The following is a 16011-nucleotide window of genomic DNA, read 5'->3' as shown; positions in this document are numbered from 1 at the left end:
AGAGAGATTACTGCTAATTGTCTAACTGTCTTTCAACAGAGACAATTAACCAGAAAGTGGACGGGAACTATGTTAGGTGCTTGTAGCAGAAATGGTCACTGGCTCAGCACACACACATCTGGATGTTCTTGTTGATACAGGCAGACAATACAAATACTGCAGTTGCAATCCAGGTTTTTATCTTCGGGACACTTAAGTCCTTTGAGGCAGAGGTTCCCAAAAACCCAGGACTGTGGACCTGGCCTCAGAACGTTTGATACCAAGGCTGCAGGGAAACAATTTGATGCAGAAAAATGCTGAATGGTAAAAATATAACTTTAAAGGCTAGTTGTGTTGTAATAATCTTGAACTTACTGCTCCTAGGCCACAAAAACAGGTTCATGATTTTGAAAACAGGTTGGTCGTCATTATTAGGGAAGCACTAATATAACTGTTTCTTTCCCAAGTACCAGTTTTGTCCTTTACCCAAATTTAAATCCTGTATTTTTGAAACTCATTGGGATCATTTTTATTTAAGATAAAATGGGGCCAGAGGTTGTTGTGGCACTAAAGCTGACCACTAACAATCATCAGTGACAGAATAAAAAAGAAAATTGACAATTTGAGAAAGCGTCTTCAGCTTGCTCTGTGATCAAATCTATCAAAACATCATGGTCAGTGGCTGCTTTATGCTGTGGTATCCCAGAGTAACAGTATCACACTCAATCACGGAAACAGGATTAAGAAGTTGATTCAAAGAGCTGGTTCAATACTTGGAACTGCTCTTAATTTGTTTGAAATAGCTCTGAGGTGATGAATCTGAAGAACGGTTCCGTTCTTCAACGTGATAGTACACTCCGTTAAACAAGCCCAGATGCTCCACAGAGACGTTCAGAGAAGCCTTTTGTCCCTGCAGCTGTAGTGTGTTATATATTACAGTTTGCTCACAAAATGCTAAGACTGGATGTATTTTGACATTTATGGCTCCATATTGTACCATATGTACTAGAGGGCTTTTATCGGGCTTGTTTTGGTTGTAGGGCTGATAATTGGCAGTTCTACTGCTGGATTGGCTTTGTATTAACTTAGGATTCTGCATGTCGAGCCTCAGTCTAAGGCAGTGCTTCTCAATTATTTTCTGTTATGCCCCCCCTAGGAAGAAGAAGAAGACATTTCGCATCTTTCTGATGTTGTGATTTATTAACCCAGTGTCTCCACTCCATGGACTAAAAGATCACCATACAGATGCCATGGCCTTGGCCCGAGACCTTGAACCCTGCAGCTGTTCCAGTGGAGATGCCCAATGGCTCTAAAACCTTTAGACAAAGTCATTAATGAGCCTGTATGAATTTTAAGTTGGTGGACGACAGCATGCAGGTCAGCTGCATTTGTCCTGAACAAATAAAGGTTGAATCAAATCATGGTACTTACTGCTGTTGGATGTGTTGTTGGATGTAATGTGGCCTCACAAGCTGTGGTGCTGGCTTTACAGTTAGCTTCATCTGAGCCATGTTGCTGGCCGGTGGGGGGGCAGAAGCATAACCATTAGCAGGTACTTTCTGGGGTATGGGCTGCTGGGGTACTACGCCGCGTCCATTAGTGTGACCGGTGGTGTGCCCATTGGTGGGCTCATTCCCTGGTGGGGCTGGAAAGGGGTGCGTGGACACCGTCTTCTGTTCGCATGCCTTCCCCTTTGAGCCAGGCTTGCAGACACAGAGCTGAGGCCTGAGGCACATTCCTCCATTCTGGCACTGAGGGATGCAGTTGGCTATAACACAAAACCCAGACAGAGGATAAAGAGAAAAAGAAAAGAGAGCGAGGAAGGAGAGACAGATGGAGAATGAGAATTAGTGATGACAGTAAAGGGTCACACATATAAAAAACTATAGTGTATGTATTTTAAAAATTTCTCATCAAAGGTGAATAAAACAAAAAAGCCACAAAGTAAATAGCCCACTCTCAAAGGCCTTAATCTAAATAAACCATCTATTACTTCACACCGTTTAAGACAGAAAACTAGCAGCTAGCTAAGCTGTTTTAAGCTTATCACTTCAGGAGCTCTGAATTTGGTCCTCCAGGATTCAGATCTGTGCAGAAGAGACAAATCTGTGAAGCAAAGATTAGCTTAAGCATCTAGAGTGAAGCACTGTCAACAGTCTCTACATCAGTATCAAACTACATCAAACATGGTCAGGGACGAGAATGAGAAAGCGTTCGTGCATCCACCAGATAACAGCTAAAAAACCGGTGCCTCAGGAGACGGGACACTGATACAAGATAAAGAGTGATGAAGCCTGAGGAACGCGGTTAGAGATTTATAAGAAGGTGCAGCAACTGACATTTCGACATAAAGCAGTGGCAGTGTAGACGTAGCCCTGGTAATTGCTTTGCACTGGCAAATCGCTCAGGCCTATCTTATGTTTACATCTCTTTGTTCAGCTGTTCAAGTCAGTGTGAACATGAAACACGCACTTGGTCTGAACCAAGTAAAGTGATCTGAATTTCAGCACAAACCTGGTATGATCAGGCTGATAAAGCATAGCTGTATGCACACACACAGTGAAATACTTTCAATAAAGTGTATTGTTTAAAGGAGGCCAAGCGTGTGTGCATGTGTGTGTTTATAACTTGCGCCTTTATAAGAACCGGTTTTAGAGTTTTAGACCTTTGCAGAGTGAAAACGACAGAGCCTCCCTACCAAGTTCAGGGTTAGGATTTAGTTTAGTATCTATAGCATCATTATTAAGATAACAGTGTATTTAGGTTGAGGGACGAATGTGGTCAGAGGAAAGTCTAGATGTGTGTGTCTGTGTGTGTGTGTGCGATATCTGCTATCGACTTCCTTTGTATGGTTGGACTAAACATATCCATGCGTGTATGTACATGTTTGTGTTGGAGTACAGTATGTAAACCTCTGCATGCTGTCTGGGAGACAGGCTTTGTAGTCAATAAATGGATGCCCCTATCATCTGCCTGGGGAGAACAGGGCTTTGTGTAATTACAGGCTTTTTGCTGCTCTCCTGTGCAGATGCACAAAGACCCTGCACACACGCACACACACACACACACACAGATGGACTTAGGATCATAATTTCATGCTTGCATCCACTAAATAACTATTGGATGGCTGGGCTGGTTAATCGGTTCATTACAAAATGAATCATTAAATAAATGAATTGTTTGTGGAAAGAGCAACACTCATTACAGTTCTTTTATTTTTTGTTAGAGCTATATCTGCTTTTGTGATTTAGTCAGAGCTGAGTGAGTCAAACAATTTTCAGACTGATGTTTCACATGGAATTGTTTACTGCTTGCCCAGCTAATTTTCAACATGTACAGTCCACAGCTGAACACAACAAATTCATGTTCCTTGTCTTTAGGGAGTCAAAAGGTATGAGAAGTGTGGGAAATCACCCAATAATTAGTTGTAGTTACAGTTTTAGTTATTATGACTAAACCTATAGTTAGTCACAATTATTTCTATGGACACTGTTACAGTTAAGGATAAAACCCATGGTAGGGCTGGCTCAGGCAACTGAACCATCCCTTAGTTATGCTGCTATAGGCCTAGGCTGCTGAGGGACTTCCCATGATCCTCTGCTCACCTCTTCTCTCTTTCTCTCCTCAGACCCACTCTCACATTTATTAGCCTTTATTCCATGTCATTAACCCTGTGTCCTCTCTCTCCCGTAGTCCTGTGCTTGTTTCTCTCTGGTCTCTCTTTCTCTGTACCTTTCTGCAGGTGCCTCTGGCTCCGGAGCTTCATGTTCTCTGTCTGTGGTCCTGGCTCCACCCACCTGCTGCTGTTTATTGTCTACAATGATCCATTTCTAACACGTTACTATGTTTAATGTTCCACTCTGCTACAGATACATGTTGGATTAATATTCTATGCAGACTGTAATGTAAATAATTACCAATCATGACAGCTTCTTGCTTCTGTGCTCTGTTTCCTATCATAACTGTAATCTGCTGAGCACACAGTATCCACTAACTGTTCTGTAATCTAAATGCTGGTCCTCTAACATTGTTCACTGCCAACCCTGTTTGTATCATGTTTTATATGCTGCATGTCCTTCTCCTCCTCTCCTCCATTCCTAGCTGTCCTATCTTCCTCCTTTTCCTTCTTTCACCCAGCCCGGCCATCGGCAGGAGGGTCCCCCCATATGAGCCAGGTTCTGCTCAAGGTTTCTTCCTGTTCAAAGGGAGTTTTTTCTTGCGGCGACAGTGGCAAGAAAAGGCTCTGGGTCTCTGTAAAGCACTTTGAGAAATTTCAGATTGTGGAAGGAGCTATATAAATAAATTTGAACTGAACTGAACTGAATTGAACCTAATTAATACAGAAGATGAAGAGGCTGATTTAAGTAAACATACATACACAAAAACCTGTGTGTGTGTTACTGTGTTTCTAGTGGTATCCTTAAGGTTGACGGAATAGTAGCAGATGATTTAGCAGGAGGCATTGAATAAAGGCATTGAAAATATGCTCTTTAACCAGCTTCCTGTGATTAAATGACTGAAAATTGCTGCCAGCTGAGATGACACTAACATATGTGACATTTAGGATGTGGCATTGTGTAAGAATTTGTACAGCTTTTGTACATTTGTGTATGTGTATACACGTATACATGTTTATACATGTCTTTCTATGGTTGTGTGGACAAACTGGCTCAACACCAATGATGTGAGGACATTCTGACCGGTCCTCTCAATTCTAAAGGAATGTTTGGGATAATACTTGGTTGGTTAAATGGCTAGGGAATACATTATGTCAACAAGAACTAATATAAGACAAGAATGTGTGTGTGTGTGTGTGTGTACGTGCGGTCAGCAGGAGAATTTTTAAAAAATTAATTTAAAAAAACAGAAGCTGGTCCCTCTCATTTTCCCCAGGGTCCCTCAGGGTGTGTCACCTCCTCACTGAGCTTGTTAGTCTAATTAGTGGCTTTGAGACTTGTGTTGAGATTTGTGAAAATGATTAATGAAGGGGAAACTAAGCGACTGATGAAAGACAGCTGCTGGTACTTAGAAAAGCTGCCCCCCCCCCCCCTCTGTGGCTGTCCACAGTGTACCACAATGTCTTTCATTTAAAATCCAACCTGGCCCAGTCTGTACAGATCTACTCCTTATATGACAGATACCATGCAGTCTGACTGATGATATATTTATAGGTACTGTACCTTAACTATCCCCATCGTACATCACCCCCTCTCTGTATGACAGCAGGCTGAATGCCCCACCTTTGACTGTGGCCAGTTGCAACACTTTTCCTTCACATGTTACACAACCTAGTTGTTTGAAGCACATGTTCTTGTAACAGGAACAGCCAGCTTGTATGGCTGATAATAGCTCAAGGTCCAACGCGAGCTAGCAATGCATCTCTAAACCTGACTAAGGAATACTGATTGGCCAGCCACAACATGCCCATTGGGGAACCCTAAGGAACTGCACCAGCAAAATTTCTCTTCACAGTCTACACCCTTCCTCAAGATCAATGTGGGAATCTGGCCACTTTTTACCAGGTCTCTGATGGTTCCTCCAGGGTGAGATGCATTCAAGAGGATACTGAGAAGGCACACAGAGGTCTGATGGAGAGTTCTGTCATATGTTGCACCATATTGAAGTCATTTGGATCTGAGTTTAGATACGCATGGATACAGGTTTATCCTCAAAGTGCATATTGTACACGCATGCTTTAAAAACCTGATCTCAGTCTACGCACTCCATCGAGCCAGACAGTTGCACAGAGAAAGTAATTTGTGTTGGAATCTTTGTAATAACGGCCTATCAGTTGCTATGGAGACAGTAAGTTAATTTAAAAGTTACGCACTTGTATCATTTATTTCTGTCTCATGACTGGCTGTGAACCACGTGGCATGACTTTAGCGGAGCAGTCTGTATTCCAGCCGGACAGGGTGTGCAGCGTGGTGCAACATAGCTGATATGACAGCGTCCTCCATTTTGGACTCGCAGGGTCACAAATGTGAGAGAGTTCTCTTAATAACATTCATGTGGTTAGCCATGTTGAGACAGTTTTCAGCTCGCAGCAGCAGCACACATTTTCATGTTAAAAGTTCACCAAATCTGAACTCTCTTCAACTAAAATGAGCAGATTTTCAGCCTGAAATATTTCTGTTACAGATTTGGGTGTCACTAGGCTCTAGTTCAGACCAGCTAGCTCCCTTCTCTTTGCCCCGAGAACCTTAAAACTAAACCAATTAAGCATGGAAGAGGATAATGTCTGTAATACATCTGAGGTGTGAGCCTAAGTGACTAATTTCAGGGACGTTGCAGTACAATATATACCTCAGTCTGAAAACGGTGTGTCCCAGTGTCTACTTTCAGCATCTATAATCAGTTGAGTTACACCCCCTCCTCCACAGAGCGATGACCTCAGAAGATGACATCCCCCCCCCCGGAGCTGAGTTATGTTAGCCTTTTGAAATAACCCCACAGTCCATTTTCCACTTTGGGCAAAGCTTTTTTGCTTTCTTTTCCGACTAGTGTAAATAGTTTTCACCCCCCCCCCCCCCCCCCCCCCCCCATCCCTCTCTGGCCTGGAACTGAGGCTGCCATCTGTTCTGTGAATAGTTTTTTTTCTCTCTCTCTCTCTCTCTCTCAAAGAGTGAGGTCAGCTACATAAGAGCTCTGTTATGTGACAAGGGTGACACACTAAGTGGTAATTTACTTGTTAGCTGGGGACAGGAAATAGATCAGTCATGCTGATGCCCTTGCCCTTTTTGATCAAGCCATGCTGGGCCTGGGGACTCAGTGAACCGCTCCACACCCACACCTGGGGCAGTTAGGGGGGTGGGGGGTGGGGGGGGGCGTCTGCAAGAGTTAAAACTATTTTGGGTGTGTGGCTGTGTTTATGTGGTAAGGAGGCATAATGATTTTCCTTGTGTCGCTGCCTCGATGCCTCAAAATTCCAAAGAAAATTGCTCGGGGGGGGGGGGGGGGGGGGGGGGGGGGGGGGTGAGGGGGGGTAACTGCAACTGCAACAGTCTGTTTAACCTTGCATGTGGCTGGGCAGATGTTCACTGAATTCAGAAGCAGGTAGCAGTGGAAAGATATGATATATCGATATATATGAGCTATTGAATTCCACATTATCTGAGTCACTGCTGGCCCTCAGAGCTCAGATTAGCTCTGATAAGACCGTCTGCTGAGAATCTAACAGGCCTTCACTAATCCTCTCAACAAGAGACACATTTATCTCTCCGCTGGCCAGAAATGACACCACAGAAACCCCAGCATATTAAACATCCCAGTTATTCAGAATAATGCACTAAATCCACTTTGACACAAATGAAAAGCAATAATTCTTGAGCTCCTGCTGACACCCACAGCTCCTGACCCCCTTCCTCTTCTGTCTTCTGTGCTTTGGTATGTCCACTACCACCTTCAAGTTCCTTTTAAGGAAAATTCGAGTTCATTCCAACCTTATTTTCATAGCTCTGCCCATCAGTGTAAACACAATGATGCATCAGTCAGGAAGAGTATGAGCGGAGCCACAGTGCTGACAGCGCTGTCGACAGCCCGACAGGAGAGAAACTCTGCGCCGCAGTAGGATTTCATAACTGAGCTATGACCGAGATGCCAACTTTTACTTACTCTGACTGTGTGGTTTTCACATCACGCCCCCCCCCCCCCCCCCCCCCCCCCAAAAAAATGAACAAAGACTTTAAAACATGTGGTCTTAGGTAAAACATGAGTCATGTACAGGACTGTGTTGTGGGGCGGCTGCAGCTGAGCTGGACTGACAGCGCATGAGAGGGCAGTGAATCAAATATTTCTCCTATTTGTAGATAAGGTATAATGAGGAAAAGACATCATAGTTTACATAGTTTTTATATCTCCCTGTTAGCTCATAGCCTTCTGGTGTGTGTTATATCTCTGGCTCAGCTCCATCATTTGCAGCCTCTTCCTCCCTTCAAAACCAGTGTACCCTCTCATTACTGAGAAGGACAGCAATTAAAATGAGACGGAGGAAACAACAATCATATCAAGGAAAATAAGCTTCTCCCCGTTGACAATGAGACTGACCAACGCTGAAGAATACTGAGTGACATTACCGCCTGCAGTGAGGTGCTAGCTCTCGCCACAGGAAATCATTCTATTGTTGGATAACTAATTCAGAGAGCTCGTACCTGCAGTGGTGGTTAAGTGGGGTGAGTGTGGACAGCGTGCAGACACAATACACAGAGACAGTCGCGTCTTAATCGACTCCCCGCCTTGCCCTGTGAATTGTGGTGTGGGGCACATTGCTGAACATTCACCGTGCTTCCCCTTTCACTTAATAACATCGGCATTCAGCAGCCCCCCCAGTGACATCAGTGCTGCTGATGGACATAATAATGAGCTGTAATGGGCTTGGCCACTGGGCAATGAGAAGCAAACCACTTGAGTCAGCAAGTTGCCAGGTGTGCTTATAACCAACCCACACTGAGTGAGAAAAGATGTTTGTATTTCATTTATATAGTGCTTTTCACTCATTACACACACATTCACACACGGATGGGTACACATGGGGCAATTTGGGGTTCAGTATCTTGCCCAAGGACACTTCAACACATGGACTGGAGGAGCCAGGGATCAAACCACCGACTTTCTAATTAGTGGACGACCTGCTCTACCTCTTGAGCCACAGCTGCCCCAAGCAGTGGACAGCAGTTCTACATAGCTTCTTCCCAAAGATCTTTGCCTTTACCGTACAAAAGATCAGAGCGCACAAACCAGACAACAAACATGTTTCATTTTGACCTGCTATTGAGTTACTCACAGAATTAACATTAACAAGTATATAGTAGAGAAACCCTGTGTCAATTTTAGTTTAGTTTACAGTTTATACGGTGGCAGCAGTCTACATTTTGGCTTCTGAATAATTCCAATTTACAAAGACAAATTGTCTGCGAGACAGCCGTGATGTGCTCACTTTAGGCGAGTTTGACAAAGAGCTATTCTGCCCTGCAATTCAATAATCCGCTGACATCTGACTTGATCCAGTCTGGAGGAGAAACTGGAAAGTCTCCCAAACATTTCTCCTGAATCACATCAGTTTTATGGAGCTGAATGACATTGTGCCCAGAAAAGAAGCAATCAAAAACAATTGGTGCTCTACAACAACAAGGAAAGGTCCAACATGCACTCACCAAGCACTTTACTAAAACTGGACTCCCTTTGCTCTCATTGATTCCACCAGATGTTGGAAACCTTCCTCTGAGCTTCTGCTCCATGTTGGATGGATTCAGGTCTGGAGACTGGGGAGGCCTCTGAAGTTCACTGAACTCACTGTCATGTTCATGAAACCAGTTTGAGGGAGGTTCCGGTGACATCATCGTTCCGAAAGGCAGCCTAGAGTCATAGCTCCCTCGATAAACTACATATCTCGCCCCGCAAAATTGTCAAAAAGGAAAACTTTTTTGATAACAATGTGATCTGACAAGTGGAGCAAGCATGGGGGAAAAAAAGATGGAAACAAGACAGGCACTACAGAAAAACTTGCTACAGACACAGAGAACGGCTCCAATACATTGACCCAAGATGGCGAAGCTAATGCTAACCTCAACGCTAATGAACCTGCAAGCCTGATAAAAGTTTTGGAGGAGATACGGGACTTTCGTAAAGGTTCAAAACAACATTAAGTCTGAGCTCACCAACATTAACCAAAGAATAATGAAGGCAGACACGCGAACTGAAAAAGTGGAGGACCGTGCTCAAACTGTGGAAGTCATTAGCTAGATTATTATAAAAGTGATAAACGAACATGAAAACAAATTACTTGATCAAGAAGGAAGATCCTAGAGTTTGTGGAAAAACTGTTGGAACGGTAGGACACGTTGGAAATTCCCACGCTGGAGGAAACTCGTTCCAGGAGCTGCAGGAAAGTCAAGCTGCGATCGATAATCATCAAGTTCCTCCGCTACAAAACTAAAGAGACTCTGCGCAAAGTTTATGGTAAGAAGAAGGTGTTCTGGGTACGGTTGAACGATTTATCGTTTTCTGATCGAAATTGCAATTTCAGACAACGCGATCATGTGATCGCCAAAGCTGCAGTTTTTTGCTTTGCTCCTGACTGACCCAGGATCTGCTGTGTCAACTGTTTTACACATACATGCAGTCTCCTTACCTGCCAAGCTCACCAATCCGAAAAGGTATGCTGCTCGTGGACAGGTCACGCTAACGCAATCAGTATAACCTGCTCCATCTGCTCCTTAATTTCTGAAATGGCTTCAGCTGGACCAGAAGCATTACGAGTTACAGGATTTAATCCCCAAGAAAAGCAGAACATTGGCCCATTTCAGGTTTGAGGCTACAGACATGCATCAGAAACAGGTACTGTGCAAAACCTGTCGCGCTAAAGTTGCAACATCCAGCAGAAACACAACCAATTTATACCGGCACTACCACACAGGTATTTGCATGACAGAAAGTCCGGTGAAAAGTCTTGTGGAAACAGAAAAATTACTGCCTATGGTCAATGACTTTATAGAATGTACATGCATGTTTCTTAAATACATTTGAAATCAATTCTTAACTTTACTTTTCACTCTTGCATTAGAGTAGTTGCATTTAATGTTTTAATGGTATGATGTAATTTTCTGTCATGTTTGTCAATGATTCTTGATTTGAAGAAACTCATCAAAACTCGCATCAAATCGAAATCGAAATATCTGCCAGAAAAATCAAAAAGAAAATTAGATCTTTTCCTATAATCGTTCAGCCCTAGGTCTGAGGGGAGAGGCCAATTTATTTTGATCACGACTATCCCTCAGCAATCCTACAGAAACATAAAGAATACACTGAAGCAAAGCAGAGGACAGAACAGAATTTAAGAATGAGTTAATCCCTATATTACTTTCTACATTGAATTGGGCCTTTAAGAAGGCACAAACACCTCCTAGCTGGAAGGAGGTGATAATCACAGCTATACCTAAAGAAGGAAAGGATAAAATGGAACGTGGGTTATACAGATCAATATCTTTTCTCAATTTTGACTACAGATTATTTACGTCTATCATGGCCAGACGATTAGAGGAATTTCTACCTACATTGATACGTAATGATCAGGCAGGTTTCATATGACAACGTCAAACATAAGACAATATACGAAGGACATTACACATGCGCATACGCATTTGACTCTGGAAATTGGATTTTTCTCTATAAAGTCTTCTATAAATTTGGTTTAAATGAGACAGTTATTAAAAGTATACAGGCACTGCATGATAGTCCCACTTCCAGGAAAAACAGCAGATATTTATCAAACACTTAGAGAGGGGCTCGAGACAAGGTTGTGCATGGTCACCATTGCTCTTTGCATTATATTTGGAACCACTAGCCCAACACATCAGACAAAATGAGGGCATCAAAATATCACCTTACAAAATTATCAGAAAACAACTATCTGCCTATTCAAAAAAAAAATCAAGGAAGACATAGCAAGATGGAATCTAATTCCATTTTTTAGAGATTAATCAAAACCAATTTAATGAATGGGACAAAATGCTATCAAGGTATCTATGGCAAAGTAAGAGACCAAGGGACCAAAGGGGGGATGGGCCCCACCTTCTGTCAAGGACTATTACTATTCTGGGACTGCCCCATTATTAAAGACTATTAGAGGGATATACACATTGCTTTACAAGACATTTTTAAATGTGAAATGCCCCTGGAGAGCAGTTTTTTGGTTTTCGGATGTATTCATCAGGACTGGTCGAAAAGAGACAAACAATTAGTCAATATAGTGCTGGCAGCCAGTAAAAAGACTCTGACCAGGAAATAGCCAACACAGAAGAGCCCGACTTTAAATGCCTGGACGGAGATTACAATGGACATTTATAAAACGTCCCAGCTGAAATTCTTACTGCTTTCCTACAACATTAAAAGAGAGCTTGCTGTGGTTTAGGTCCATTGAGGATGTGGGGTTGAACTGCCAACCTGAAAGAACGCTTTATACATGGTGACTCAATTGTTCCTGTGGCCATGTGTAAGGCAGAGCCAACAACAACATCAGCTCAGTTGTTCACTGACTTCCTTGTGGAACTCATCAAAGAAAAGGCAAAAGGTGAACCCTGTATAGTGCTACATGTCACAATGGCACAGTTTGAGATGGTCTCCCTACAGCACAGCTACTCTACAGCTTGTAAATACTGTATATACAAATACATATATACTGCTGTTTTCCACAGCTGGAGGGAGAATGTTACTTTAATAACAACACACCAGATCCTGGTGCTGAATAGAACTGTGGCAGCAGGCTAAACAAGGTAGGCCAAATACACAGCCATGTACTACAGCTCTTCCTGGAGGAACCCAAGGTTTTCCCGGGCCAGATGGTTTATGTAATCCCTTCAGCCTGCTCCGGGTCTGCCCGGAGTAACTCCCAGGGGGGAATCCTGGTCAGACTGAATGTGGAGCTATTCTATTCTGAGCTGCTTCCTGAGATATGAGCTCCTTTCTAAGAATGATCCCAGACACCCTGTGAAGAAAACTCCTTTCAGTCCTTGTTTCCATGATGTTATCCCTTTATCATTATCAAATGTTCATGAACATCAATCATGACATAGCACCCAATTTCAGGGTTTTCTTCAACAGAGGTGCTGTCTGTTAATTAACCAGGAGCTTCTGACACTTAAAGGCCCCAGATAGCTCTAACAATAAATGTCCATCAACACAGAAAATGACTTTCAGACTCACAAGAAAATTAAAATATAACTTGGTAAACAAGATAAGACTGGACAGTTGGTCGCTGGTTCAATCCCCAGACTGGCACTTTCACATCAAGTCGAGTTGGTGAACTTTTGATACATGAATCTGCACCATTGACCAACTGCAAACATCTATGCAGAGCGAAGGTCTTTAAGGGAACAGAGAGCCAGAGAATCCAAAAGATAGGATACTATTTTAATCTATTAGTTGTGCTACTAGGGGTGTGCCCGATTTATCGATTCATAGATTAATCGTGACGCGACACTTCGATTCAGAATCGATTCATAAATGTTCAAAAATCGATTCTTTTAATAACGGAAGGAAAGTACAGCGGTCGGAACGAAAAAAAAGTTGCGCGTGCCCTCCCCCGGACACATTATAGGGCCCTATGATTTCCGCGATCACTGAATCGCGGAATTGGCCGATTAAAACAGAATCTACTTTTTAACGCAGAATATCGCAGAATTTGACATAATTTGAGTGCAATGCTGTTTTCATGTGGAAGAGGAACATGTGTCTGGGGAAAACTGCCCAGAGGGAAGCAAATCTGGGTGGTACAACAAGCTACTTCCACAAACTAAGCCCCTCCCCCTTCAAAACAATGTAAGCATGGCGAAGCGGCTGCACATACAGTAAGATTTAAAAGGATTACTTTCTGGACATGTAAATCAAGATATCAAATTGTAATAGAAGTGGAAATATTGTCCATTTCCTTTCACTATTTTTTTCTTTTCTTTCTTAACATATTTTTTTAAATTTACATGTTCATAATAAAATAATCAAATCAGAATCATGTCAGTACAGCCACACAATATATATTTTCAGTATTATTATTATTGTTTTTAATCTACATCAATAAATGAAACAGACATTTAGAACTACATGTGCGAGCTAATTTTTTTTTTTCTTCTTTTATCAGGAGTTGAAAACTAATACTTTCTTGTGGATGTTGTCTTCATTGATAGATACAACTATTCAACAGCTTAATTCTATTTAATTTGTGTACATTTTAGTCATTTACATTAAAATGGATGGATGAATGGATATTTAAAAATATACATTATTTTACAAGTAACTACAGAGTGAGAAAAGAAACATTCTATGTGGGAAAAAAAGATTAATCGAGATGCATCAATAATCTTGAATCGTCGAATCGTAGCACTGTGAATCGTAATCGAATCGAATCGTGAGGTGACTTAGATGGCACACCCCTATGTGCTACACCATCCACTTTTATGTAATGGAGGAACTGATCCTCCAGATGAGCATAGAGAGTATGGGGGAATGTTTGCAGACAGTTACACTGTGTTAAATTCTGTGAATTTTATTGCCCTAATCAAAGTAACTAGCTTGCTAACTGAAACACAGAACGCTAACTACCTCAGAGGGCTACTGGCAGTGATTTGTGCTAGCATGATGCGAGGAGGGTAGCCTGTTAGTCGTCAGCTCACTAGCTACAGCATGTCCCCAAGCCTCACACTGGTAGTCACTAAGTCAAACTTCTAACATCACCTGTATCTATACAATGTCTTTTTAATGGTAAAGTGGTTCAGACATTTCTCCACAGTGCTCCTCTATTATGGAAGGCACCACAGTGAAGGTGACAGACCCACTAAAGGTTGGAGATCGACAGAGTCAAGCACTGTGAGATCTCTTAAACACAGAAACATGGAGGACTCCTGCAGCTCTCCAGATAACATAAGCTGTCTTTCCTTCTAGAAGCTCCCACAGAGAGAGCATTAGGGAAAAGCTGTTTACTTCTTAAACAACAAGTTGGCAAGACCCTGCAAATAAGAAAGTGATCTGGCCAATGGATCTGGGCCAAGAGGTATAATCCATTTCAAGTGTGTTTCTCTTTCACTCTGAGACGCGTGCTCTTGCCAGTCGGACACTATAATAACAGTCTTCTCATGACTTGGCTGGCAACTGTCCACACACTGGGCCTCATTCATTGAAATGCATGCATGTTTGTAGCGATTTGATCTTAACTCATGCCTACGCACACACTAACACTTACTGTGGGATTTATCAATGTCTTATTAAGTATGAAAATTTGTTTGTAAGAACTGATGCTTAGAAACTGATGTGAACAAATCCTGTCTGTGTTCTGTGGAAAATTCTAATCCATGAGATAACAAATAAAAAGTATGCGTAACTATTAAGTGAAATACAACATGAAATACAAACTGTCAACAATTAATTATGTATTTGCAGGGGTAACAATCTAACATTTTCTAGCACAATAAGGAACCACTTCACCTCAAGCCGCTAAGTCCTTGGGGTGTGTTTGTTGCTTCTTAATTCATTTTCTATATTTATTTTCTTAATCCAGGGCACTGGATGTTTTAGTAGTTACAAACAAGTGCAAGCTCACAGCAGGTTAGAGCTGTGTCATGTAGGCCATCTATGGTGCTGAAGAGGATGATAAAAAGGTTTTAGGGTACAGCAACATGGTGTGATTGTTATACATACATATACATATATGAGAAAAACATAAATTACAAGCATAAATGAAGCAAACATGGATAACAATGTGTGTGTGTGTATTTCTACATGCCACCCTATATGTACGCATTCATACATAGATTTGTCACAGATTGAGATATAGCTTCACAACTTCCGAATAAAAATAATAAGTAGTTTTGCTATGACAATGGCTGCACGGTCTTCTAGAAATGACATTTCTATGCTACTAGTTTGCAACAGCAAATAAAAAAACAAATGTGATGCCATCCCAATTAGCTTTTTCATCAACGCACTGGAAACACATCACGACATATTAACGTATCTGCAAGTCCCAATTGAAATGTCCAAATTGAAAGTGTTCGCAAAGTTTAATTTGCTTTTCCTACAACAGCCACTTGTGGCAAATAAAGAATCCATCCACCTATTATCTATACCCATTCATTCTCTGAAGGGTCACAGAGGCCTATCTAAGCTCACATCATGGTACACCTTAGACCATAACAGGTGTAGCACATACAGACAGACAACTACTCATACACACAATTTCACCTAAGGCAATTTAGAGAAATTGAAGAAGCTTGTAACCACTGCAGCACCGTGGATCCCACAACAAAGGATAAAGAACACTGATATGATTGAGGGATATTTTGGTAACTCTATGAATATATACGGTCAGATTGCAGCTTGCTGCATCTTATGCATGATCTGCATTCATGGGCAGAAGTTTGAAAAGATCAAACTCTTCCCTTCCATTCAGCTTCTGCTCAAAGTAGACACTGCCCTTTATGCCTTTATTTATTCTTTGTAATTTTCGAAATCTTATTTCTATCTTGTGGGTCTGAGAGAAACGTAATT

The 16011-nt window shown here is 41.9% G+C and overlaps 1 protein-coding gene across 5 annotated transcripts in view; it reads right to left on the bottom strand.

Moving 5' to 3' along the window:
• Positions 1-16011, bottom strand: part of ltbp1 (latent transforming growth factor beta binding protein 1) — a 94286-nt gene that overhangs the window by 65658 nt on the left and 12617 nt on the right. For all 5 annotated transcript variants that reach the window (XM_041049969.1, XM_041049972.1, XM_041049970.1 and 2 more), the window contains exon 3: positions 1411-1747. In XM_041049969.1, coding sequence (XP_040905903.1) covers positions 1411-1747 — 337 coding nt within the window. The remainder of the gene's footprint in view (positions 1-1410; positions 1748-16011) is intronic.

This window comes from Toxotes jaculatrix, chromosome 11 (genome assembly GCF_017976425.1).
Source record: "Toxotes jaculatrix isolate fToxJac2 chromosome 11, fToxJac2.pri, whole genome shotgun sequence".
NCBI classification, from domain to species: domain Eukaryota; kingdom Metazoa; phylum Chordata; class Actinopteri; family Toxotidae; genus Toxotes; species Toxotes jaculatrix.
Note: the sequence above shows the minus strand (reverse complement) of the source record. Positions and strands in the feature narration are given on the sequence as shown.